The 27,451-nt window shown below is 36.6% G+C and overlaps 2 protein-coding genes across 2 annotated transcripts; both read left to right on the forward strand.

Annotated features, from left to right (window-relative positions):
• Window positions 1-1,065: 1,065 nt before the first annotated feature.
• Window positions 1,066-15,583, forward strand: BB (RING/U-box superfamily protein). The gene is made up of 7 exons (XM_020670778.2): window positions 1,066-1,211; window positions 1,457-1,700; window positions 5,536-5,570; window positions 11,137-11,181; window positions 13,957-14,084; window positions 14,281-14,389; window positions 15,307-15,583. The coding sequence occupies exons 1-7, from the start codon at window positions 1,092-1,094 to the stop codon at window positions 15,358-15,360; spliced, it is 735 nt and encodes a 244-aa protein (XP_020526437.1). The 5' UTR covers window positions 1,066-1,091; the 3' UTR covers window positions 15,361-15,583.
• Window positions 15,584-18,889: 3,306 nt separating this feature from the next.
• On the forward strand, window positions 18,890-21,900 carry LOC18439969 (uncharacterized). Its single transcript, XM_006850124.4, has one exon. It carries the CDS (start codon window positions 20,744-20,746, stop codon window positions 21,533-21,535), a length of 792 nt encoding a protein of 263 aa, XP_006850187.2. The 5' UTR covers window positions 18,890-20,743; the 3' UTR covers window positions 21,536-21,900.
• The last annotated feature ends 5,551 nt before the right edge of the window (window positions 21,901-27,451 follow it).

Raw genomic sequence — 27,451 nt, forward strand, 5'->3', positions numbered from 1 at the left:
TCTCTCTCTCTCTCTCTATATATATATATATATATATATATATATATATATATATATATATATCTCTACCTGTTGAATTCAGTGAAAGTGAAGAAGATTTTCACATATTTGTTTAAAGGTGATGCTCATGTTTTGTTGGCCATTTTGTTCCCGGAGTAAAGATTGAGCTTATTTTTTGCTGGGAAATCAAACTGAAACTAATCGACACAGCCAAAGCTGCTTTCTGAGAAGGTAATTCGGGTAATTTATGATTTTCTTGGCCTTTCTTTGTATGAGTGTTGCAGGACTTGGCCAATTCCACTTGGACTCGGTCGAACAACTTATATGGCCAAGGCGATTTCCAGGGGCCAACTCGGCCACTGTTTAAATGAATAAAAATGCTAATTTTTGTTAAATACATTTTTAGGTCGTTTATATGGTTTTCATGATGATTTGGGAAGTTACATATCAACATTTCCAATTTTCATTTTTCATTTTTTATTTTCTGAATAATTCAAGGTATAAATCAAAATTTTGAATTATCCATCTTATATGCGTTTTTTGGAATTTTATGGACTTCTAATAAATTTTATTACTTATTTTACATTTTCCTGTTTTTAATATTTTTAACCTTTTTATTTACATTTTTTTTAACATTTTTTTTTGACATGTGCTCTAGGTCGAGTTACTCGGCTCAGGCAGCTGAATACCTGTCATGAGTTAAGCTAAAAAACATTGTTTTGTATAAAAATGAAGCTCATCTCTTTTATGCTACTGTTTTGGTACAGATTTTGGAGGATTATAATCCTGTGAAGTGCTTTCAGAGTGCGACAGTGAATTTTTGTAGAACTTACGATTTGAGATCATTAAATTTTCCATTCAGTCAGGTAATGCTGTTGTGTTGAATAAAAATATGATGATAATGCGTTCCATGCATTTCTTTGGCTTAAATACATTTAAATGATATTTTGTCATGGAATTGGAATATTTTCAAGGGTTAAAAGTGAGAGTCTGATTATTAGCGAGCTTTATTATATTCAGATCAATGATACCATGTTTAACTTTTTCAGGCTTTAATTTGTTTGTTTCCAACTTTAACAAAAGATACCAGAATGAACAGCAATAGACAGCTCGAGATCCATTACATAAACACAGGGTTCCCTTATACTGTAACCGAAAGCTTCATGGATTTGTTTGAAGGTCTTGCATATGGACAAACGGATTTTTCTCAGGTTGGTTGTTGTCCTAGAGTCCTCTATCAGAAGTTAGTATTTATGCTCTATATTTTAAATTTGTTGCCCACTAAATATCTTAGAGTGATTGAGTGCACTATTTATTGTAATATGAATTCTATGTGCCTTGCAATTATTCTCTTAGGTATATGCATTGGAATCGTAGCTCACACATTATTAGCCATTTGATCTGTGTTGCATTGCTTACTTCTGAGTTTTGATGAACTTTTATGAATCTTACGCAGGAAAGTGCATACTGGTCAGTACACGCGAATTCCATCAAGCATGGGTCATCAGGCTCAGGGAGCAGTTCGTATTATGGCCACAATATGGCTTACGAAGCCAGCAATCTTGCCATTGGAATGGATGGAGATCGCCGAGGTTGGGACCACCATGTGTCTGTGGAGAATGAGGAAACACCTTCTGCCCTTCATATGCATGGTGTGACTGATACAAGTTCTATGAATTCATTTACAAGACCAGAGGAATGTAAGTTACCTTTGCTTTTACTTTTCTTGATTTCAATTGGAGGTTGGAAGGGGAGTGTGGTGTTAAATCATTGGTTGAAACATACTTAAGTGGATGGATGAATGTGGTAAATGTAATTATTCAGTGCAGATGCTCTAATATGAGTTATGGGCTATATGGTTTGTCACATTGTTGATTTATGTGCCTATGGCTGTTAGCTATCATGCACTTGAGAAATACATTATAGAAACAAATGGAAAAACTTGTTATGAACCTTGGCATTCAAATTCAGATACTGGAATCCAAGACCATTTACTATTGCTAAATGAAAGACTTCCAAAGTTTGGAAGCCATTAATGCCTGATTTGGATCTGAGGTTGTAATTTAGGTTTTCATAGAGTTCTAGCATTCAGGCTTCCTACATTTCACCAACATCCGACCAGCAGTCCAACGTCAACCGCTAATTGTTGGTTTACATTGATGATATAGTAAGTGCAAATTTGTAGCAGTGCAACAAATGTTAGACATTTAGACAGTCACTTTACTGTGTTTTTGGAGTACATTGATGATATAGTAATTGTAAATAATGATGCCTCTACCATATTCAAGATCAGATCAACCAGACATTACAACAACAACTTCAGATGAAAGGCAAATATCATATTTCCTTGGACATGGGATTATGTCTTTGTGTAGCGGTACACAGACTAATATGGCGATCATCATAAATATATTGAAACACTTTATATGGCATGGAGATAAATGTTCCACTCTACACATGATGCTCAGATCCAATTATCTGTAGGTTCTTGGTTGTTGAAATTTCTGCATCTGGAAATTTCTGGATTGGGCATAGGGCATATATTGTGCACACCTAGTGCTTTATATATTGCTATAGTCTTCTGGGAAGAGCCTGATTGATATGATATTGTTGATGAATCTTTGTTTTTGTGTTTTGGTTTCTGTTGATGAATCTTTTCACAACATGTGATTCATGACAAGGCAACTAGAAAGGATGCTCATTCTGGGGGTAGCCACTCTTGTGACTTTGTAATAGGCATCTTTGTTTATATGCTTATTTATTGCATTACACTACAACTTGATATACATCTTCCTTGATATACTTGTAACTCACGAAAAAACAAAAAGAAGATCTCAATGAAGGAAGTATGGTGTTAACCTTTCCTTCATAAAGATATAAAATGCTTTGACCCAATTTTGTCCAAGTTTTGTTCTACTCCCTAGTGATAGGAAAGTCAGGCTACTTACTTCACAAGTGCAATTAAAAAATATAATTTGTTATAATCAATGGATGATCTGCATGCTGTCTACAGTAATAAACTGCATTATGTGTAGCTCATCACACATGTTTCATTACTTACTGTTGATACGCAATTCTGTGACTGAGCAGTCTAATCAAAGTCCTATCTGTCTGAGATCATGTCCAAACTTAATATTTAAGGGCGTGTTTATTTTTGGAAGTTGGGGTTTTGGAAATCACGTCTTCCAGTACTGTAACACTTCCTTGTTTGATAATGGGAAGTGCTATGCTAAAAGTGGATATTGCCGTATCCACTTGCATTCATTTTAATGTTAAAACCGCAAGTTCCATGGTCACCTACGAAATTTGCAGTATCCACTTCCCTGAATGATGCAGTTTCCAAAACCAGGTCTTTCAGAAAACAAACACAACCTAAACGTCAGCAGAGGGGGGTTCTGTCAAATTTAGATTTACAGAGGTCAGCCTTAAAAGACCTATTCTTTGCATATCTGTGGCCGAGCTGGCTTAGATAGTGTGAAATCTAAAAAAAACAAAAATGAAACGTGAAAACAAGAATAAAGTACTAAAAATATATTTAAAGCATAAAGATGAGTAATGATGAAAATAAAGACAAATAAACTAGAGATCAGAATAATGTAAAGCAAATAACAAATAAAATAAAATGGAAAAAAAAGAAGAAAGAACCTGCTAAGCACCTCGAGTTGGCCCTGATCAGATGGCAAAGATAAGTCCTTACTCCTTGATATTCGAAATTGATGAGCCTAAATGGTTGCTTGCACTTGGGGACAGAGGGATGCTATGGAATTTTACATTTATGGCTTTTGTATGGTTGAAAAGGAGTTGTTTTTATCATTGAAAATGGTTGAAGTACGGTCCTAATTCTAGGGTTTGAATAGCTTAAGAAGGATGCAGGGTTCTATGATTTGGGATTAGGGTTTTGTTTGTAGTTCTCCTTATATCGGCTAGAAAAGGCTCCATTTATGGTCAAGAATGTCCCAAAATAGGAAAGCAACCAATTAGGGGGTGACACATGTCATCGATGTGCATTGTGTCGTAGGGCTTTTTGACTCTAGTGATGCAATGTGCGTCGCCGAGAGCTAATTTCCACCACCTTATGAGAAAATTCAGGATTTTGATTTTGATGATATTTTCTTACCAATGATGCCCAAAAATCTTGGTTCGAGAGATTTTCAAATAGTCTCTTACTACTCTGCACTGGAACCTGCCTATTTTGGGTGATTTGGTTCCCAAAGTCTGAATTATAAGGATATTTTGGAATATTTGGCTTCCAAAATGGAGGTATTTAGGGTATTTGGAATATCTAAGAAATATTCTAAGCTGGATTAAGGTTTGGGGCTGACTATGGCTAATGTGTCCTAAGGTGTACTAGGATAGAGTGCTCCAGGATTTTGGAATTCATGAATAAAACTAAATTCGGCAGGGGCGTATGCGCTTACTCCAAGAAAGGCTCATATGTGACAATCAAATTGCAATCTACATGGCTGGCAACCTTTGGGTCAGTTATACTCCATGATCCAAGATATGGTTCGTGCATGAGAATTTGTCATAAGGTTTATTTTATTTTTAGAATATTTATTTATTTTAGAATCTAGATCATAGGTCTCACATTTTTACCTAACACTCAATCAAGTGTAAAAATGTCAATCTAATTTAAGTCTTCAACTCAGTGCATCTCAGCTTCCAAGAGGGTATTTTGAGGTCACTAATATGTCTTTGTTTTCATCTTCTTTCTAGTTATGCACTTGTTATAGCATCTTCATTTCTGAGTGCTCAAAGGGGAGTTGTACAATCTAAAAATTGCGTTTCTTTTTCTTTTTAAAATGCATTTTGCATTTTGTTTATTGATTACTTTACTTTACTATTGTCGTGGTGAATATATTGCGTAATTTTTCACCTCAACTTTCCCTAGGGTAGGTCTGGTCTAGGACTTTTTGGAGCAAGTTAGAAGGTTCACTCCTACATGTATCGTCGGTTTTCTCCAATCATTGATTCTCTACATTTGAAAGGAGAGCAATTCCTTGATAGAAGCTTATTCTCTTCCATATATAATTGAAGCTTCCTAGTTTTGGAATGTCCTGGTCTTTTCTGAGCTATACATCAACCGTGGTGCAGGAATCCCAATATAGAAGTCGATATTCGATTATCAGTGTTCATTTACACAATTTATTTCTCATCAATGCATGCCTCTCTACAAAGCCTTGTGAATCATGTGAGTTGTTCTTGCAATTGTTTTTACACAACTTAACTATGTGACTAAGTTATTCATCCCACCATGATGGGGACGTCCAAATTGCATTTGTCAAGACTATTGTCCCATGAAAGGCTGTGTAACAATGTTTTTCATACATTGAATTTATTTCTAACCTACAGAATCCTTCCTGTGTAACATTGTCAAGATGTTTTTAAATATGAGCTCGATTTGATGCCTCAAGAGTGCAATGACAACATTTCTAATCCAATTGTCTTTACTTGGAAATTTTGAACTCTTACCATTTGTGAACTATCTTACTATTTGTGAATTTTCTTAGTGCATCTCTTTTTATTATCTTGCAGGCAGTCGCACTCACCATGTTGCAAGCAGTTCTCAGGTGAGAAAGTTTGTAGAACCTTATATGCAAATATTTAGATACAGTCCCATTCACCCATTCAGATTTTTCATTCTATTTTGTGCTTGTCATGGATTCAGTTCTATAGAGGTTTAACAAACAAATCATGTTAAGCTTTTGCTTTAGACTTGAATAGTTTAAATAAATGCCACTGGATCATGTGAGAATTGCGGCACTTGGGTGACATTGAGTTATCATTCTGACAGAATCCCTATTGGAAAATAATTGGCTGGTGTCCTGTGATAAACTTGGCTTAAAATTTTGCTCGAACATTTGTTAAGAATGGAAAGCGTTATGGATATGTTGATCATAGATTTCTTATGTTGAGAGGTTGCTCATAGCAGATTTCTTGAGTCGTATTGAATTCAAGGTGTTTCTTATGTTGAGGTGATTGTGTCTGAACCAGTTTAGGATTTAGTGGGTTTTGGTCATATGGTCTGGAGCCTCTGGGCTGATTGTGAGTAAGACTAAGAGATCAGCTGTTATCAAGGTTTTAATTCCGCCTGCTTCACAGGGATGCACGGCAACAGGCTTCACATGGAGCAACCTCCAACTTATCTAGAGATGGAATTTTTGAGTGCCTACTTTAGATGAAGATTCCTTGTGTCTCACTCCCTAGATTAGGGACATCGTGGCATTTTCTTTATTTTTTGATGCACCTTACTAGCCTCAGCAAATGATTTTCATGACAGCTGGTGTTGCATCAATTCATCTGCAGCTTAATTAATATAGAACATTTTTCCTATGCATGCTGTTTTAAAGCATTGCAAGGTGATAAATGCTACATGAAAGATGAAATTTACTGGGTTTTCCTACAGTAATGTGTTTGCTCCATACATAATTTCTTCCTTTAAATTCGAACCAAATCGTGTACTTGTTTGCCCAGATTCTAAGACATTGGTCTAGAAGATGGAGTTCATGTGTGAGATCATATGATCAAATGCATGACCTTTTGTCAAACCTATGTCCGGAATGTGACAAGGAATGGTTCAAAATATGGTGTTTATGAGATAAGTACTTCACAATACTAAATACTTCATGCTAACTTGTGAACTTGTCTAGTTGGGCTGCATGTTCTACATTTGAAATCATTTCTGAACTGTAAAACTTTCCTCTGGGGATGTTTGTTGAAAAATTCACTTCAGGTTTTAACTGCTTTTATGAAAATTATTTTTATCAAGAAAACCTTTCTTTTGAGGATGTTTGCCGAAAAATTCACTTCAGAAATTTGCTAGGTTCTTTCCTTGGCGAATAAGACTTGGAAAAAAGAATCATAGTGAAACACTTCCATATAATATTAGAGTCATATGTTGAATAAGGTTTTAGAAAGGTCATTTGGAGTAATGTTTAATAATATGCGATTCAAAACTTTCTGGTAATATTTATGAATTGATTCAAGTGAGGTTTAGGCATTGCATGTGATCAAAACAACTATCCTGTTCTACTTACCCAATGTCAATTGAAGGTTGTTAAGATTCTGGTTATCCTTGAAACGAGTCCCTTCAACATTGCTTATGTTGGGGATGAGGTTACCTTGGAACTTATGGTGAGGTGATTAGAATTTTACCTGCAGATTTCATGCGGTGAATGAGGATATTGCTTGAACATTTTATGATCACTTGGACACAGTCTTTGTATTAGTGAATTTACGGAAGGCTCTACAATATTTCAAACAACCTTGAGGGATGACATGTTCTCCAACATATATTTGGGGGATTGATGTGAGTCTAGCAACTGAGATTGTACAAAGTACATTGCTGTGTATGCTACTCAGCCATATGTCAATAATCTTGGTGGCCTCACTAGGAGGCTTTTGAGTGGACTTGTTGGGTACTCGAAGTTTTAATACGTTCCTTGCTGTGACTGCAAAACACTTGAGAGCTTATGCTGAGGTAATGTTGTAGGACCATGCGGTTTTGGCTCTTAGAGTGTAACACACAAGGTGGGCATAAAAAGAATTAGGAGCTCTAAAGGTTTTCTTTTGGTTCTACAAAGCTTAGGACTACAGGGTTTTGGAAGACTTATGATGTCCTATATTGAGTTGGAGTCGATGATAGGAGGCTTAATAGAGGCAGGATCTAGCACTTTGGCTAGGTCAATTGGGAAGGGTTTGGTACGATTAGGGCAGCAATTAGATTTTGTTTAAAGATTTAGGGTATGAACACCTTGGTGAAAATTGACAGTCTAGCAAGATAAGATGATGGTTGCAAAGGAAATCTACATGTTTAAACTTGGGTTTGAAGGCTATGTAGGGCAGGCATAGGGTTAGGATTAGGGCTGCCGCTGCGCTGGGTTTGGGCTGGCCCGAAAAAATGCGGCTTAGCTCGGAGAACGCCTGGCCTGGCCCGAAAATATCTTTTGGACTGGGCCCAAATTCAAGCCTGGCCCCACCCAATTAGAAGCCTCTTTTTCTCTCTTTTTTTATTTTTATTTTTTTATTTATTTAAATTTTTTAATTTTTTAATGTCTTCTTGTTTGTAAGTAAAAAAAATCTAAAAAAATTAAGCTAAAATATTTTAAAAAAAATTTAAAAGCCCTAAAATGCATTGGAAAATAAAAGCATTGGGAAGAGGGTGGGGACACATGGCCACTCACCCACCTCATTCCCCCACCCCCACTGCCCCCTTCTCTCTCTAAAAATCTGTTTGCTCTCTTTAAAAACCAGTTTTCTCACCCCTACCGCCCCGTCTCTTTCTCTCTCTAAAATCCATTCTCTCTATCCAAAAACCCATGTTCTTGAACTCTCTTGTCTCTCTCCAAAACCCATTTTCTTGAGCTTGCTTGTCTCTCTCCAAAACCCATTTTCTCTCTCAAGTTTTCTTCTCCACAGCTGCAGAGAAAGCCCGCCATTCTTGGTAACTTGTAGGACACATTCGGACAATGATGTGAAAATTGTTTCCTCATTTGTTCACCAATGGTCCACTCTCTCTCTCTACCACCTCCTCTACTAGTTTCTCTCTCCTCTGTCTACCATCTCTCCCTCACTCTCTCCACCTTCCCTCCTCATTTTCATCTGTCTACCATCTCTCTCTCACCACCTTCTCTCGTTTCTCCAATGTCTACCATCTCTCTCTCTCTCTCTCTTGTTGTCTTATGTGTTGGGGACACCATTCCATGGAATAGTGGGGCCAAGCAAATGCGTTATCCCATCCCATTTTGATGTATGCAGGTGCTGTGGACTCCTCTCATCGAGAGAGAGAGAGGGAGGGAGGGAGGGAGGGAGGGAGAGAGAGAGAGAGGGCTTCCAGCTGGGGGAGCGAGAGAGAAGCGGGGGAGGGCTTTCGGGCCGGGGGGAAAGATGGGCAAGGAGGGGTTTCGGGCATTTCAGGCCATTTTTTAGCTGAACTGTTAAAAGCCTGACCTGTCTTTTCTTTGGATCCTGCCCGAAGCCCCTATTTCACACTAAATGGGCCTGAATTCTTGGCCTGGCCCAAAATCCTGAGGCCTGGCCCAGTACATTGGCAGTCTAGTTAGGATAGCTGTTTTGCTTGGTTGTCGAAGGTTTGGATAGGTATGGCTAGGGTTTGTGGATGGTTTGAGTGGACGGTTGTACTTTGTCATGGGGAATCTTAGATGGGGATGTGCTACTCAAGAGGGGGAAGAAGAAAAGGTCCCAAGTTTGCATAGGGAAAAACTCCAATCCACAAACTAGGGTTTGGGGAAATCTCTTCGGTTCAAGAAGAAAAGGGGCTCTCACCTTTGGCGAGACTTTTCTAAACCTGGGCTAAAGTTGTAGAATTATATTCACTACAAAAATAGTCAAGGAATCTCTCTCTAAAGGTGGCCTTTCATCACAATTGGAATCTAAATTTGATTAACTCCACTTGAATTAATTTGCCATAGGCCCACAATAGGGTTTGAATCCGTCTTTATTTGACTTAGCTTAGAGTTCAGTCTGTCTCTACTTTCCTAAACTTCCTAATCTTCTACCTTGGAATTAAGTATAACTAGTTCTTTTATAGTTTTAGGGAAGTAAGAACTTACAATACATCGAAAGAGTCTTTCAGGACTCTCAAACAATATTGAAAATCAACTTTCCAAACAATGAAACAAGCAAATCACTAAAATTTTACAGACTTGACTATCTACTCTATGGAGCTCACAATCTTGTAGAAGATTGATTTATCTATAACTTTGCCTAGGTTTCCTACCTAGGGTTTCTTGGACTTAACAATGGAAACAAAGGAGCCTAACATACTATGGTTAATAATATTCATCTCTAATTTTTCCAGGGAGGCTATCTACCATGATTCGAACGCCCAACTTATGAAAAACCCGTCGAGATAAGGATTGTATTTCTCGAAGAGATTTTTGATTTAAGCTCTGGATAATGGACACTTGGGTGAAAAGTTCTGTATTGATGAAAGATATGATTCCAGATACCATTTTTTCTAATCGATGATCTGCACTTCTGATCTTAGAAAGACAAAAACATTCTCGCCATGTCGATGTGTGAATTGTGCCGCACTTTTGCTCCATTAAATTTTTGTTGTACTTTTATATAATGATATACGAGAAAATATTCAATGTGAAGAGTAAAACAAAGTACCAAAACTATACATCACCTTTTCCAAACAAAAAAGAAAAAAAGAAAAGAAAAAGAAAAAGAAAAGTAGCACAATTGACATCATCCCAGCAGTCAGGTGTCAAATAGTGTTGGACAGCTGTGTGTGTGTTCCTTGCTCAAAGTCCATCCAAAGTTTTTGATGCTAATAAAATCATATAATTTTTTGAATTCCAAAGTTTTTGATGCTAATAAAATCATATAATTTTTTGAATTGTATTATATGTCTCGCACTTCTTGGCATTTCACTTTGTATTATTTGAAAGAAGTGCTACTTATGCAAAGAAAATTGAAATAACATCTTGATAAACTTATATTAAATATATTTTAACTAGAAATTTTATTTATTTATAAAAGTTTGATAAAAAGTATAACTTTAATTAAGTTTATATGACTTTCATTCCTTATTATTTTTTGTGTGGCTATATATTATTTATTTTTATATAACAAGCTTTTTCAGATGTTTTGGCATTGGAAATTTCCAAACTGCCTTGTCAGACACTCCAGATATGAGTGGACATGGATCCACATGTCTACGATCACTTGACATTCCTGGGGTTGATTGATGCTGATTTTTGTGCAATATTTTGTATGCATTATGTGTTACCTTGATAAATATGGTCGCACTTTTTTATTATGCTGTCTGTATTGCCTCTTGGTGAGACCTGAACCATGGAAATCATTTATGAACACTGATGGGACTTTGCTCGTAAAGGTACTCTGAAACAATTGTGAAATTTCCTTATATGTCACTTAGTTTCCTATCTTCACCTTGTATTTCAAATAAATTGCCTCCCTTCATCTTCAGTGTAGGAGTTTATTGAAGAATCCATTAAGCGGAGGTTCTAATATTATTTTTGTTCTACTTTTGTCGTAGCATTTTTTGTTCAATTATTATTTTTTCTGAAGCTCTTGTGAGCATGTTTGCTCCATTATTTCTCATGTTTCTTTGCTGATTGGTCCTGTATTTTGTATCCATTTCAGCTCATCTGGCAAGATAATATCGACCCGGACAATATGACATATGAGGTTAGCAACAAATCTTTATTACCTTGTCAATAGTGCCTTAAAGTATGAAGAGCTATTCATTGTAATGACTATTTTGTGCATATATATATATATATATATATATATATATATATTTTGCTACAGAATGCAATACTTCAAATTAGTGAAAATTCTAGAATGAACACTAACATGAAGATGTTTTTGCAAAAGAGCCACTATAATAAGCATTCTATGCAGACTACAAACCTCCCTGCCCCATGAGCTTCTAACCCCTCACTCTGGTATTTGTTCCCTCTTCTTATAACTGCAAAATCGTGCGGTGGCCAAAATGCACTCACCAATGGACAGAAGTTTCTATGACCCTTTAATCAGTGGTGGATTGGAGTAGGTCTACACTCGCTGTATTGCGTTATCAGTAGCTGTCTAGCGGGAACTGGATCCAATTCCATGGATTTGGAGGGCTGTCCCTCCAACTCCTCCCAGATGTCATCTTGGATGACTTCCATAAAAATCATATTCGCGGCTTCGGTAGCTTCGGTAATGGTCCCAAGAGCAAGTCCTACAGCCCATGAAAGATCACCATAACAAACCAGTTTTATTAGGGCTAAAAGGAGGGACCTCCCCCCCCCCCTCCCCCAAAAAGAACGAATAGGACTCCTAAGGCTATGGCTTGGTGGTTGAGACTTCCATGATTTTGCTCTGCACCATGTAGGGCCCTTGATTTAGGTCATATCCAGTTGACATTCTTCCATGAGCTCTAGGATCTAGTCAAGCAGGTCCTATGCAGGCACTGCAGAAGTTCTATTGCACTGTTTCGACAAAGAAAGGAGTGAATGAGACTTTTATTAAGTTAAGATCATGAATGTGATGGAGAAGGTTAATGACTGCAATCATTTATCAAAAAGTATGAAATGGAAAATATTAAAGATTACCTTTCTGTTACCCTATTGAGTGATGTGTACGGTATCCTGGCTAAAGTTCTCTTCCAGCAAGAAGCACTTGCTGGAGTTTGTTGACAAAAGTCTCTTTGTCAAGGTTTACTAGAGCTTCAACGCCATCCTTATTGCCCATGAGTTTCTAGTCTTGAAAAGGAACCCCAAGATGTTGTGTAGTTAATATAGAGAAAATGTATGATGATGTAGATTGAGGTTAATCTACGACACATGGATAGTTGGGACACGAGCAGGGACTGTCTTGTGTACTTGGCCTATGTTCTCAATTATTGTGAACAATTCACCAAACACATTTTTGGTTGCTTGAGGGTAAGGCTTCTTGGGAGGGGTGATGATTTAGAGAGGGTGGTTAGCGATTTATGCAACAAACGATCGAAGGTGCCTGCAAATCTTTTGTAGACTCATGGCAAAAATAAAGGCAAACCAATATGATGCCAAGATATTTGCTGTCAAGTTAAAGGTCATGGTGGAGTGTCTGGAAAAGAAAGTGAGGCTATCTGTGCTCCAATAGTTTTTTTATAAGCCTATGAAGAACACGACAAGGGGGATAATCTGAACAAGACTCTCCTCTTTCCTTCATTATCTTCCTCAATCTTCCTTTCTTCCCTCTCTCTCTTCTTTTCATGTCTAACTCGACACTCTTGCTCCATATCTCCTAATCCACAATTTGGTTTGCGCTGATTTACTTCATTCTTCTCTCTCTTCTCTCAATCAAGTCCTGCCCCAGTTTTTGGGCTCTCTACTTTCTTCTCCCTCTCTCTGTAACTTTTTTTTAAAGAGAACAAAATGGAGTAATCGGTGGTTTTTCCCTAACTTCATGTTGGTCATTCCCCTCTCAATTAAGACCAGTTCCCTGATTTGGGTAAAATTTGGCATTTGGCAAAATATGCGGTCTTACCACCCACCATTAGTATATCTCTATATGGAGAGAATAACTGCTGGCTTTGGTTTCCTTTCTTCTTTTTCTTCCCTCTTTGTCTTTGCTTTTTTCTTTGAGGTTATCAGATGCGACTAGGTCACTGATTACTCACTTTGCCCTTGATATACAGGGCCTGGTCAAGCTGTAAATTTGTATTCAACTTCTTATTTTCTAAAATAATGATAACATGTTCAAGGCATTTCTACTCTCTTTCTCTCTCTTGCAGTAGCCCTTGATATATACAGAGGCTGTTGAGACTCTAAATTCTCAACTTCTTGAGTTATGATATGTATTCAAAAGTTTGGTAGTCTTTCTCTCGCTCTCTGATTCTCTCTTTTTATCTCTTTTCTATTCTACTGTAAAGAGAATCTGGGTGTTGCTCCATATCCCATAAAATTAATTATATTTCTGATCAATTACATAACAGCTTCTGTACCTGTGAACCACAAAGGGTTCATGGTATTCGAAAAAATGTAGTGTATTTTCACCTTCTTAAACCTCAGGAGAGAGAATACTATACAAGGTCGAAGAGAGAGAAAAGGGGGGAGGTTTAGGTCTATGACTTCCCTTCCCCTGCCATTTGTATTTCCTTAATTAATTTCAAATAGGGATACTGGCTGCCTAGGTTCCCCATTTTTCACTTGAGCTCTATCCACATTTGATTTAATGAAAGTTGGATAGACTAGAGTGAGCAATCATGCAGTGTGCTCCCTCAGCAGTGCGCTCATTCACGTGCTTTCCTTCATATATCAGAGAAAATATTTTACGAAATAAGGTCTGGCTGTTTTGCTACTATGCTGTCAGATCCTTTTCCTTTGCCATATCATTTTTGAAACGAAGCTGGTTTATATCTCTTAAAATTCTTTTTTCTTATGAAGGACTTCCCTGGCTTAAGTTTCCTATGATGCTTTGTCATATTTACAGGAATTGGTGGAGCTCGGTGAGACGGTTGGCACACATAGCAGAGGTCTTCCTCAAGAGCTGATTGCATCCCTTCCAGTCTCAAAGTACAAATGCTGCTTTTTCTCGAGAAGAAAGACACGAGACGAAAGGTAATGAGTCAAGTTCTTTGAAATCCTTGTACTTTGCCAAGTTACTTTTTTTGTTTTTTATTTTTTATTTTTTATTTGCTATGCTTATGTTGTGGTCACACATTGGGCTGGGGGGGTGGAAGAGGGAGAGGGCTTATGATCTGTTTAGTTCTTCTCTTGCTATTGAGGCACTTTATGATGAAGTTTTGGTTGGAAGGTGTGTGATTTGCCAAATGGAGTATAAGAGAGGCGACCGTCGGATGATGCTGCCATGCAAGCACCTCTACCATGCGAGCTGTGTAACCAGGTGGCTAAGCATCAATAAGGTATGTTAAATTATTTCCCCTCTGCTTTTGTGTATATGCGTGTGTATAGTTTTTTCACTTAGATACATACATGTTCACACATATAACATATATTATTTGGAATTCGCCAACATGTACCACACTCTGAATTTTAACATACCAGGAATTTGGACATCGTCCGTTCTAGCAGGCTAAAATTTATGGGCATTATTTTATCATTTGCATGGCCGAATGGAAACTTGGGTAGATCTAGGGTATTTGTTTCTGGGGCATTTTGACAAAATTCATACAAGTAGACATGTTAACAAAACCCTAACAGTTTATAAGTGTACTATAATTCAATGGCTGTGGAGAAACTAGTATATTTATTATTGGGTCATCACCATCAACTGAAATTATGGATGGTAATGGAGATCCACACCGCTGTCATGTGTTAGCAATGTACTATAATTCAATTGGCTATGGAGAAACCACATTATTTTTGGGTCTTCAACATCCAATGAAATGGTGGATGGCGATGGGGAGACTGGGGCCAGTTTTGGGGCCACTCTTTTTCATCAGTCTCTATCATTTAATTGAGCAAGTTCCCTCATAGCCTGATGTGCACATTGATTAGAGTATGCAAGTTCCCTCCTAGCCCCATGTGCAAATCAAATGGAGTCCTCTTATAGTAGGTTAATCCAACTTGAACACCATGAATACTTGATGCTGCCACAATAGACTCCTTCTTAAGACCTCAAAATGACCAAAGTACCTGTACCCACCCGTAATTAGACGTTTGCATTTAGACGGTGTAATGTGGTAATTTGCTAGGCTATGGCATTGTTTGGTAGTACTAGACAAATGATCTCATTGTTATTGTAAATTTCTATTGATCTCTCCCTTATTTACCTATCATGTTTCACTGTTTGTTTCTTTTTGTTCTTTGTTGTCTTTAGGCATGCCCTGTGTGCTATGTCGAAGTGTTTGGGGAGGAAAGGGGCGATAAATGAATGAAGTGAGCTTTGGTTTTGATTACGGTCTGTACCACGAGTTTCTGAGGTGTGTTTTTGACCCCATGAACTTGTTTTTCTTTCTCTTTGTGCATTGTGTGATGATGCCATTCATTTTCCCTCTCCCAATTTGTGCTGTTTTCTTCTAATGCTGGTGTTGGACCTTGTTGGGAAACTTTGTTGGTTTACTGGCATATATAATAATAACAACACTATTGAATAATTTTGGGTTGTTCATCTGAAGAGTATTTCAAAAATTGACATGAGGTTTCTCTTGGGGGGGGGTTTGAGGTGGTATGTATGAGTTAGTTATCATTTTGTATGGCGTTTTGTGTATCACATGGAACAATTATGTAGAATAATTTGGTTTGGGAGTGGTTTCTTTGAAGACTGAGATTTTGAACACAGCTATGTACACTGGTATGATAATATTGAGCAATTTCATTGCAAAAAACAAAAGCACAGGAAGTTTAATCCTTTTTTATTTTTTTTGGGTTATATGAATGCATACGAGTATTTAGGCTGATAGAGGACAGTGTTCGGGCCGTGCCGAGCCGTTACTATAAAAAAAAATTATGAAGTAAATGTAGTAATTATATTTTTTATTTCTATTTTAATACATATTGATAAAAGATTTTCAGGCCTGGTCATTACTGGCCTGGGCATGGCCCAAATATTATTTGCCTTTAAAATCAAATGTAAAATTCTCTCTTCAAGACAGCATGATGAGAGAGTGAAAGAGAGAGAGAAGGGGGGGGGGAAATAGTGGGGCCTCAGTTTTTTCTCCCGTATAGTTTCAATTAGAGTGGATAAGAGCAGGCCTTTTCTCTTGACTGGTTGCGCTTATGTTCACATTTCATAATTATTGCACAAGAAGCTATTCATTAGTGGATAAGAGCAGGCATTTTCTCTTGACTGGTTTTGCTTGTGTTCAAATTTCGGAATTATTGTACAAGGTCTGGATACTTTCCCTACGTTAAGCTACTACCTTGGGGAAAGGTACAGTGCAATCCACCATGATCACTGACGATATATAGTCAAGTGGATTGTCACTGCCAATAATCAATGGACGTGTAGACTATACTCCCATGGGAGCCTATTCTATATACTTATTTTTCCAGGCAGGCATTCGACTTGGGAGGAGTTTTCTGATCTGTAATTTTGGGTGTCACATACAAATCAGTTGTTGATTATATAAAAATAAAAACTTTACCTGTAGATGGTTTCTATTCAATCTTGAGGCACTTTTTTCAAGCTATAGAGAATACAGTTTGGAAATTTTTTTTATCGAGTATAACACATGTATTGAAGAGGTTGCATTCCTAAAGTCTGAGCCCTAACATATTCCTGGGTTGGGTTTTGCTCGAGGGGAGTAAACGGACTGCATGACTTGGAAGCTTGAAATCTTTTGGCGTAATTGAATAAGTTTTGATAGTATAAGGGAAAGTGAGTGACTAATTTATTTCCAGAGGTATTCAGTTCCTTCTATTTTACTGTTTAATGTATGAATAACGTTTCGATGAGTCTGCTGACTCATTTATTTCCAATGCTCCGCCCTCCAAAATCCATTTCGACAATGGTGAAATGTTGAACATGAATGTTAAAAAAAAAAAAAAAAATCTTAAAAAGAAAAAAAATATTTTTTTGACTATTTTAACACCTACAATTTTAAATTTTGCTGGGACTTCCATATTTTCACATCCACCTTTAAGATGGACATTGATGCTGCATGGTATGCTGCCCCTTTATATATATATTTGTTATTATTTTCTATCGTCAGTATTTGTTCTCTCCAATATCTTATGTACGGTTTAGTAAATTTGGTCCGGTGAATAAGCCCTCACGTCTGGTCAGGATGTACCTAGTCGATGATCCAACAAAAATTTAAAATTGAAAGACAATGAAATCAAAAGAAAAAAGTTTATATATGTATTGAGGCTCTAAACAATCAAATTAGTGAGCACTTTAGAAATTTCACTAGAAGAGGTTGTTTTGGTGCCCAAATATCTTTAAATTGATCATTTCAACCTCAAGATGCATGGACATGAGAAAAAAATAGATTTCAAGTTTTGGAAATAAGGCATCTTGTAATGCAGTTTTGTACCGTCAATTTTCAAAATTTTCAAGTTTTTATAGATCTGTTCGATCTACACTATTTTTGAAACCTTAAGTTTTATAGTTAGAGATGAAAATATAATTTAAAGCAATCACAAAGATTTTCAGTATTGAAATCATATTTCTTGATACTATTTGAAGGTACGTTTGATTTTGATTGTTTAGAGCCTCGGCTTTATACAAATTACACCCAAATTTATTTTACAGAGAGCCATCCTGCTTATGATTAGATCATAAAAATTAAGAAATATTAATCGTTTGTTATGGGACAAGATTAGAGAGATTAGGGTCAATTCTCTATTCGAGGTGGTCGGACTCAAATCCTGAGCTGGATCTAATCCAGATTGATGGTTATTGAAACCGTAATATGGTTAGGGCAAGGAGCCAAGGATTCCTAAGCATGAAAACAGGCGCTGTGGGACCTAGTGGTAGGCATCCAGTGTAGGTGAGGCGAGAGGACACAAGGGTTGGACCCTATAAACGAGGTCTAACCCAAACCGCGTTTACCAACCCGCCTCCTTTTTCCAGCCCATCAACCTACCCAAAGAAGCGGTGATGAGATTTGAGTTTAGCCCGACTTCCATAAGTCTTAAAAATTTGACAGGTTCGTTGAAGTTCCTTGGCAGGCCTGAAGAGTCTTCGTTAGTTTGGGTCACTGATATGAGGGAGATTCATTTTACTGTAGAGGGAGAGCGGTGGCAATGGGCTGGGTGGCCCGTTTCGGCCAGATTAGCCCTTTCATAAAAAAATGTGGTATGAGGGCCAGGCAACCATTATCCAAGGTTAGGGCACGACCAAGATTGGCCCACCCTTTTTTTCTTTATTTTCTCCCTTCTATTCTTTTTTTTTTTTTTTGATTTGGCCCTGGTAGAGGTTAGGGCACGACCAAGATTGGCCCACCCTTTTTTTCTTTATTTTCTCCCTTCTATTCTTCTTTTTTTTTTTTGATTTGGCCCTGGTAGGGCTGGGGCTGGGGCCGGGGCCGGGGCAGGGGCCGGGGCCGGTCCGGGCTGGGCCGGGCCGGCCCGGGTTTGGGTTAGGCCTAGCACTGCCCAGGCCCTGCTTGTTTCTAACCCTAGAGAGAGATTCCATTTTACTGCTGTTGCATGTATATATAGTTCTAATGTGTCTTTTATACCATAATTTTGTTTAGTATTAGTAATTTTTCCTCTCTTTTAAAAGGAAATTAACGTAAATTTTCTTTGATATTTGATGTACTTAACAAGTTCTCTTATTTATTTTGTCGTGATATTCATTTTCTTGCACATTTTAATTTGGGATTGTCTACGAAGAGACCATTGATCAACTATTCTCATTCATTATATGTCAAATTGGATGGCTTGGGGTGAATCACGAAGTCCAATATTGTTTTTTTTTTTTTTTTTGGAGCTTTCTGTTTATTCAATGACACTTTTAGAACCACCCATTTTAAAAATTAAAGGACAAGAATGATTGTGATCTTCTTGTACAAGTTGTATCTACTCCCATTAAGAAAAAGTATGTCCAAATGTTCTTACTTTGAAAAACACCCAAGATACAACTTCCTTTCCTTTTTTTTATTTTTTGAATTTTTGAATTTTATCGCAACATTGATAAGCTTCAAAAGTTATATCCTCTTTTCTAGAATTTCTAGAGTGAACCAAAAACTAATTTTCCCTATAAATCGTCTTCAGGTGAAATTTCAGAAATAAGGTTATCACTACACGATTCACCTATTATTTGGCTTAATGTCCTGCCCCTTCGTGTTAAAATTGAAAAGATAAATTGATCAAAACATATTCAACAATTATTAACATTCTACACATTTTCAACTATTCCAACTCATGAAAATATGTATTTTGATGGGATTTTTACAAATAAAATTGAGAAAATAAATAAATATTAAACAATTCATATCTCATAGGTACAATAGATAAATTTTCCAATAAGAAATAACAGCCCCAAAATGGAAACTTGGAAGAGTATCTTCCCACATAGATACAGATAAAGCACCCAAATCTCCCTGCATTTACAAGAATTTTCCAGGTAAAATCCTTTGAAGAATTCATGGAAAGGAAAGAGAGAGAGGTGAGTTGACTTCAAGACCATCATCTCAACCAACAACCTTCATTTATTTGATTCTTTCTAAACAATTTATTTTTTATTTTTTAATCTCTCATCATTCCCATTTTGAGTAATTCATATTCCACGAGAAAGGACCAAGTCCCTTAAGACGTGATGCCTTGGACAAGGACAGTTGCCTCCCACCATTTGTCTTCTCCTTCAACGTAGGACCCTTTCACACCTAAAAACAAATATTAAAGGACTCATGGTAATATATCATGAAACATAGAAGAAGAGCTAAAAAACAAGATTCCAATTGAAAATATACATAGAAGAAGAGCTAAAAAACTATATTCCAATAAACCAACTGGGGAAATTGATATAAAATGCAAAGAAACACGGTGTCATCCAGGTAGGACTGATTAAAATATTGGACTTGAGAGAGGGCTAGTGAAGTGGCAAGTGCTGTATAAGGGGCAAGCCTTGAGCACATTAGCATCCAACTATCCAAAAACAGTGAGGAGTGTTGGAGTTGTAGTTCTCTTTGTGAAGTAAAAGAGTGGTGATGGAATTGGTGGCGCCACTATCATGGTGCCAAAAATGGGGAGCCATTATTGGCCCCACCTGTCTTTTGCAGCCATTTTATGCTTCTTCTCGATCAATGTAGGGGCAATTAAGCTTGACCCATATATCTACTCTTCTCCACCACCTCGTTATGTCTACAGGTCTCCACCACCACCTCCTTATGTCTATAGGTCCCTGCCACCACCTTCACCATAACCACCGCCTCCATACGTTACAAGTCTCCACCACCACCTTCACCGCCGCCTCCTTACATTTATAAGTCCCCACCACCACGTTCACCATCAACCCCACCTCCGTATGTCTACATATCTCCCCCCTCCGCCTTCACCATCACCATCACCATTCCTCCTCCTTACACATACAAGTCGCCACCACCCCCATCACCTTCACCACCTCATCCTTATGTGTACAAGTCTCCACCACCACCTTCTCCATCGCAACCTCCTCCTTATGTCTATAAGTCTCCACCTCCACCTCCACCTTCACCATCACCACCACCTCTTTATGTCTACAAGTCTCCTCCACCACCATCACTATCACCTCCTCCTCCATATGTCTACAAATCACCTCCACCACCTTCAACCTCCTTTTGTTTATAAGTCTCCGCCCCCACCATCTCCATCTCCTCCTCCTCCTCCATATGGCTACAAATCACCTCCACCACCTGCACCTTCACCTCCACCAACTTATAAGCCTTATGTTTATAAGTCTCCACCCCCACCATCACCATCTCCATCTCCTCCTCCTCATGTTTACAAATCTTCCCCCCCCCCCTTCACCTTCACCACGACCTCCTTACGTTTACAAGTCTCCTCCACTACCTTCACGCTCACCTCCACCGCCTTATGTTTATAAGTCTTCACCCCCACCATCTCCATCTCCTCCTCCTCCTCCTCCTTATGTCTACAAATCTCCCCCACCACCTTCACCATCACGACCACCACCACCTCCTTACGTTTACAAGTCTCCACCACCACTTTCACCATCACCACCACCTCCTTATGTCTACAAGTCTCCTCCACCACCATCACCTCCTTCTTCTAATATCTATAAGTCTCCTTCACCACCGTCACCATCGCCACCTCTTGCTTATATTTACAAGTCTCCTTCACCGCCCTCTAAGCTTCCAACTCCCCTATATGTGTACAAGTCTCCACCACCACCACCATCATCATCACCTCCTTCTCCTTATTCTCCTTATGCCTACAAATCTCCACCACCACCCTATAAATCACCACCACCTCCTTATGTCTACAAGTCTCCACCACCACCTTCACTATCACCTCCCCCTCCATATACCTACAAGTCTCCACCTCCGCCCACTAAATCGCCAACACCATTCTATGTTTACAAATCTCCACCACCACCTTTGCCATCCCCACCACCTCATTACCACTACAAGTCCCCACCACCACCGGCCATTGTCTACTAGATGAAGAGAACATTTACTTCACTATTTATCCAAGTTTGATTGCTTACATTTAATGAATGAAATACCAAAATTGAAGACTTGGAGGTCTTGCTCAGAGTAATAAAATAATGGGCACCAGAAGAAAATTGAGGTGGTCTACTTGATAGTTCGATTTTATTAGCACGTGAAGAAAGGCTTATTGTTTCTTTTTTTGGATTCAAACAAAAATGTATGTTGTTTGGCCTTGTGAAGGATTTGGGGCATGGAGCCACGTAATTGTTCATTTATGAAAGGCTCTTCTTGCTCAAACAGGCAAAACTTCAGTTTTCATTTTTAAATAAAACATTGTTGCATTTTGTTAGTAATGAATCTGGCTATTACATTCATTCATTCTTGTGCCTACTATCATCATTTTCTTCTTCTTTTTTAGCATCCAAAATCTTATCTCATGCGCTACAGTGAAGCTCCATTAACTAAGAAAAAAAAAGAAGAAAAATTTATCAAATTACTTATAAGAGATGAATCATTCGATATTTTACTCGTTTATGTCTATTCCAACTTGAGAAAATGGATATTTTAAAATTAAATTAAAAGACATGAGTTAAAGGGTAAAGTTTATATAGAGCCGAGGCTCTAAACAATCAAATTAGAACCTGCCTCAAAAATTTCATTAGAAGAGGTTGTTTTGATGCCCAAATATCCTCAAATGGATCATCTCAACATAAAGATGCATGGATATAAGAAAAAAATGGATTTCAAGTTTTAGAAATCGTGCATCTTATAATGCATTCTTGGACTGTCAATTTTCAAGTTTTCATAGATCAGCTTGATCTACACTATTTTTGAACTTTAAATTTTATAATTAGAGATAAACATATATTTTAAGGTTATCACAAAGATTTTCAATGTTGAAACCACATTTCTCAACATTAGTTAAAGGTAGGCTCTACTTTGATCATTTAGAGTCTTGGCTCTATGCAAACCGCACCCAAAAGAAAATCTTGCAAATCTTTATATACTAAATGAACAATGATAAACATCAGAGAATATGGTTTAACTTAGATTCAAAAGCACATATCCTCTTACTTAGTCTGAATTTATGCGTTGTTCCCCCGTTGCTTGGCCTATTTTGTCAAAGGAAAAGTCTACTTAGTTATGGGGGAGAAAACTGTACACTTAGGGCACATTTTCATGTGAAAACATGAAAGAATTCATTCATGTGGTTCAGTGTGGGAATACATTCATATCAATTGATCTCAGTGCATATTTTTACACCAATTGAAAGTTAATTTGTGTGAAAACATTCCCACACCTGACTACAAAAAGAAATTTTCCAAGTGAAAATATTTTTATGTGAAACAAACATGCCCTTACTCGCTCAAACAAAAAACTACGTAGGATTACTTTCTGGATGCCAAGGTGTAATCACCTGCAAACAAATTGCAAATTGAAATTGCATCCTATAAATGCCTGAATAAATCCCGTCCCAAGAGTGAACACAGATCATCCATCTTTGGACAGTCAAGTCTAGGTGTATAGAAATTTATTCAGGTGGTCTTAGGGAATCCAAAATTTTAGATCGAACAAGTTCTCTTAGGTGGGTGTTTGCCCAAGGGGGCAAGTGTACAATTTGCTCCCTGGGGTACACAACATGGACCCTTATAAAATGTTTATTTTGAAGGTAACGCAATAAATGATAAGTTTCATACTTTGCCAGCAAATTGATTCTTGATTTCTTTTGAAGTTGTTTCCTCGGAGGAGTCCAAGCATGTCCTCACTTTCCCCAAAGTTCACTTTTTCGCAGTGTTTAAAACCCGGCAGTTTTCAATCGATCGGTAATCTGGATAGGGCACCGAACCGGTCTTAGGATGATATGGCCCCATCCCGTCCTCCCTAAAACTCCCTTTTCATTTTTTGCCCTTTTTTCAGTTGAAGTGTATCTCTTGGTCCTCTTGAAAGCCCACCTCATAAACCCTTATTTCAAAATTTATTTTATTTTATTTATTTATTATTATTTTTTGGATCATCATTTCTAACAATTCGAGAATGATCCGGATTGCCGATCTGGTTCACACGAATCCCATATCAAAATTTTTCAACTGTTAAATCACTTTTCCCTCTCGTTAAGTATGGCTGATTTCTTGAAACTTATCAGCTTGTGAATTTCTAAAGTTCTCCTAGAGATGAAACGTATTTAACATGAAATTACTAAGCCCTCTTGGTTCTAAGCATATCAAGCACTATTCCTATTCTTTTGTATCGTTCTTCAATTGCCAACTTCTCTAGAAGTGATGGTTGCTCTCCCATTTAACATAAAATCTAGAAATTAATTTTCATTTTTTGTTAACTTGAGAACATCAAAGAAACACTAAGAAAACAAAAGGCATATTTTTCTCAGGCTAACTTCTACATGTTTACATAGATGCATGCTTATGTGATTTTGTATGATTTTCGACCATCCTTGGTTTTATTTGTCCTGGTATTTATCTAGAACCATAGTCAAAATCACATCTTCTAGAAATCAAGCACACCTTCAATATAGTTTTTTAAATAACTACATAAAATGTAAAATGCGATATGTACAAAATCACCGATCCAAATCAGTGATATATGCACTAAATCACCAAGTTCAGTGACACAATTGGGCAGAGTAATTCTTGATTTTTTATTAGAATTAGCCCGAGTGCCTGATCTTAATAGGCGATAGCCGATTCAGATCGCTATTTTTTCAAACCCTGCTTAGAGTTCAGACGGTGACGGTTGCCCGCCACAATGCATCACCTTGTTCAAAGTAAGGGTCCCTCACAATATAAATAAATCACATATAAGGATTAGCGATAAAATATCATTAAAATGCATGCGACAATATTAAGAAAAACAAGGAAGTCCTAATAATCTGATATGGGAAATATATATTGGAAAATGGTTTTATAAGGTTGCAGTCCTATGAAAATAAGTAAAGCCTCATCTCATTATTCATCAAAAATTGCAATTTCAAGCATTGGAAAACCTTTACATCAATCATCTCGACTTGAACATTATGGTTGTGAAAATATTAGGATTTTAAGCTCTAAAAACAGTGTATATTGTCATGAATTATATAGTCCGTCCATTTCTCCCTAGAAATAAGTATTCACAGATCCACAAGATCTATACCTTTTTTGAGTTTTAAATATTATTGTTGGTATTGGAAATTGATTTTAGAGCCGTCATAGAGATTTTCGTTGTCGAAAGTGTTTTCCAGACAAGAATTTGAGGTGAGGCTTCATTTTATTTTCATTATGCCTAGATCTTATAGAAACTTCATCCATATATTGGATAAGTTTTGGTGTGCCAACCGACTCACCAAGACATATGTATGTCCTTGCGCAACAGACATCCCTCTTAGAGGTAGCATAAAAAAAGTAGTGGTTCTACCATCCATCAAAGTGGATGGTAGATATATATATATATATATATATATAGGGTGCGGTTTTTATAAGGTTGCAACCTTAAACAATCCAATTAAGGCACACCTTAAAATTTTATCATAATATGTAATTTAGTTGTAAAAAACTCTTAGTATTATCTTAAAATCTATTTCCATAACTAATTAGAAAATTTAAAATTCCAAAAATGGTTAAAATCAAGTAGATATATAAATATATGAAAATCTTGAAAATGGACGGTCTAGATAATGTCTTGCAAGATGCACTATTTTTGGGACTCAAAAACTTTGCTTTTTCATATTCATACGTCTCAATGTTGACATGATTGATTAGAGAGTTTTTTCAATATTAAAACAGCATTTTTGATAGATTTTTGAGGTGCATATGTGATTCTACATTTTAAGGTTGCAACCTTATATAAACTTTTCATATATATATATAAATTTTAATTTTAAAAATAAAATATTCCAAATTTATAGTCACCATGATAGTTGAGATTTATAAATCTTGGATCCAAAATCCATAATAGAGATGATTTTTGAAAGGGGGCTGCACATCTACAAATGAGTCTCGCTAACTCACCAAACACTTTTTCATATATATTTCGTTCACGTATATCAGCAGTTACTTTAAAATGCAGTCTCATTAATTGATTTTGATATAGTAAAAATCGATGGGTTTTTTCCTCTTTCCCCATAGTGTACGTTATCCAATCCTATGGGAAGAAACCTTTGTTTAAAAAATCGCCGACTTGAGCCGGATTCGCCCGGTTCGACTCAGAAATCGCTATAAAACGAGTCGAATCGGCACAAAAAACGGGAATCGCCCGTGTCCAGAGAGAACCGGGTGATTCCTCATAGTAGACTTGCGATTCTGTCCGAGTCCCAATAGTAGAATCGAGAGTCACCCGGAAGAACACGGGCTGAACAGTGTTCTTCACGGGATTTCAATATTTTTTGTCTTTTTTTGATTGATTTTCAACGTTTTCAACCTTATGAACGAATATTACAGGCTTTAATTCAAATTTCGAATCATTTTCACTCAATAAAACGAATAAAAAACCATTGATTTTTATGAACAAATTTGGTTCGCAGAGTGAGTTTTAGGGTTTTCGCCATTTCAGTGATTTCAATGAAAATAAAGCTTCATTTTTTGTAAAATTTCAGGCTGAGTGATTGTAAGAGTGTTGGTCAGAATTTTGTGTTCATAATTTGTGATTATCTTGGAGGAATACATATCAATTTTGAGTTTGAAGGCATGGATGCACGAAGAACAGGTAAAAACTCAGGTTTTTTTTTTTTTTTGTCCCCATGTGATCAAATCCAGTCGATATTTTACAAATCATGTATTAAATTTATAGGGTTTTGATGTCTTGTAGTGTTGTTTATCACTAGATATATTCAATTTGATTATATTTATTCAATTTGAGTTGGATTTTATAGAAAATAAGAGTGATGTCTGTTAACAAAATAGTGGACTGTTTTTTGATTTTTTTTTTCCCGCATTTTCACGATTTCAGTCGAAATAAAGCTTTATTTTTTGTAAAATTTCAGGCTGAGTAATTGTAAGAGTGTTGGTCAGAATTTTGTGTTCATAATTTGTGATTATCTTAGAGGAATACATATCAATTTTGAGTTTGAAGTCACGGATGCACGGAGAACAGGTAAAAACTCAGTTTTTTTTTTTTTTTTTCCCCATGCGATCAAATCCTGTCAATATTTTACTGTCAATATTTTACAAATCATGTATTGAATTTATAGGGTTTTGATTCTTTGTAGTGTTGTTTATCATTAGATATATTTATTTTAATTATATTTATCCAATTTGAGTTGGATTTTATAGAAAATAAGAGTGACGTCTGTTAAAAAAAAAGTGGACTGTTTTTTTTTTTTTTTTTCCGCCATTTTCACAATTTCAGTAAATATTTTACAAAGAATGTGTTAAATTTATAGGGTTTTGATTCGTTATAGTGTTGTTTATCATCTCATGTATCCAATTTTATCTGATTTATTCAATTTGAGATTGATTTTTGAGATTGAGTGATTGATGTCTGTGAAGAACTGCGTTTTTTTTTCCCTCAATTCAATCAATTTTATTTATTATTTTGATAATAATGTGTTAATATTATAGGCTTTGATTCCCTATAGTGTTGTTTATCAAAACATGTATTAAATTTGATGTAATTTATTTGATCTGAGGTGGATTTTTTAGTTGGAATGACTGATGTTAGGTTGGTTTGTGAAGAATTGGTTCATTTTTATTTTTTTATTCATGATCAAATTTTTTGAGAAATCGTAATTTTTCGAAAAATTGTTTTTGATTATCTTGAGGAATTAAACAATATTTTTAATTTTTATTGTTAAATTTCTAGTTCAAAAAATTGCATGTTGATAGATTATTTATGCAAAAACATATATGTTATTATATTTTTAATATGTTGTTAATGCAAAAAAAATACATTAACAAATACATGCTGTTAAACTGTATTATATTTTTAATGCAGTTTTGC

Source organism: Amborella trichopoda, chromosome 3 (genome assembly GCF_054954075.1).
Source record: "Amborella trichopoda isolate Santa Cruz 75 chromosome 3, AtrichopodaSantaCruz75HAP2 v2.0, whole genome shotgun sequence".
NCBI classification, from domain to species: Eukaryota; Viridiplantae; Streptophyta; class Magnoliopsida; order Amborellales; family Amborellaceae; genus Amborella; species Amborella trichopoda.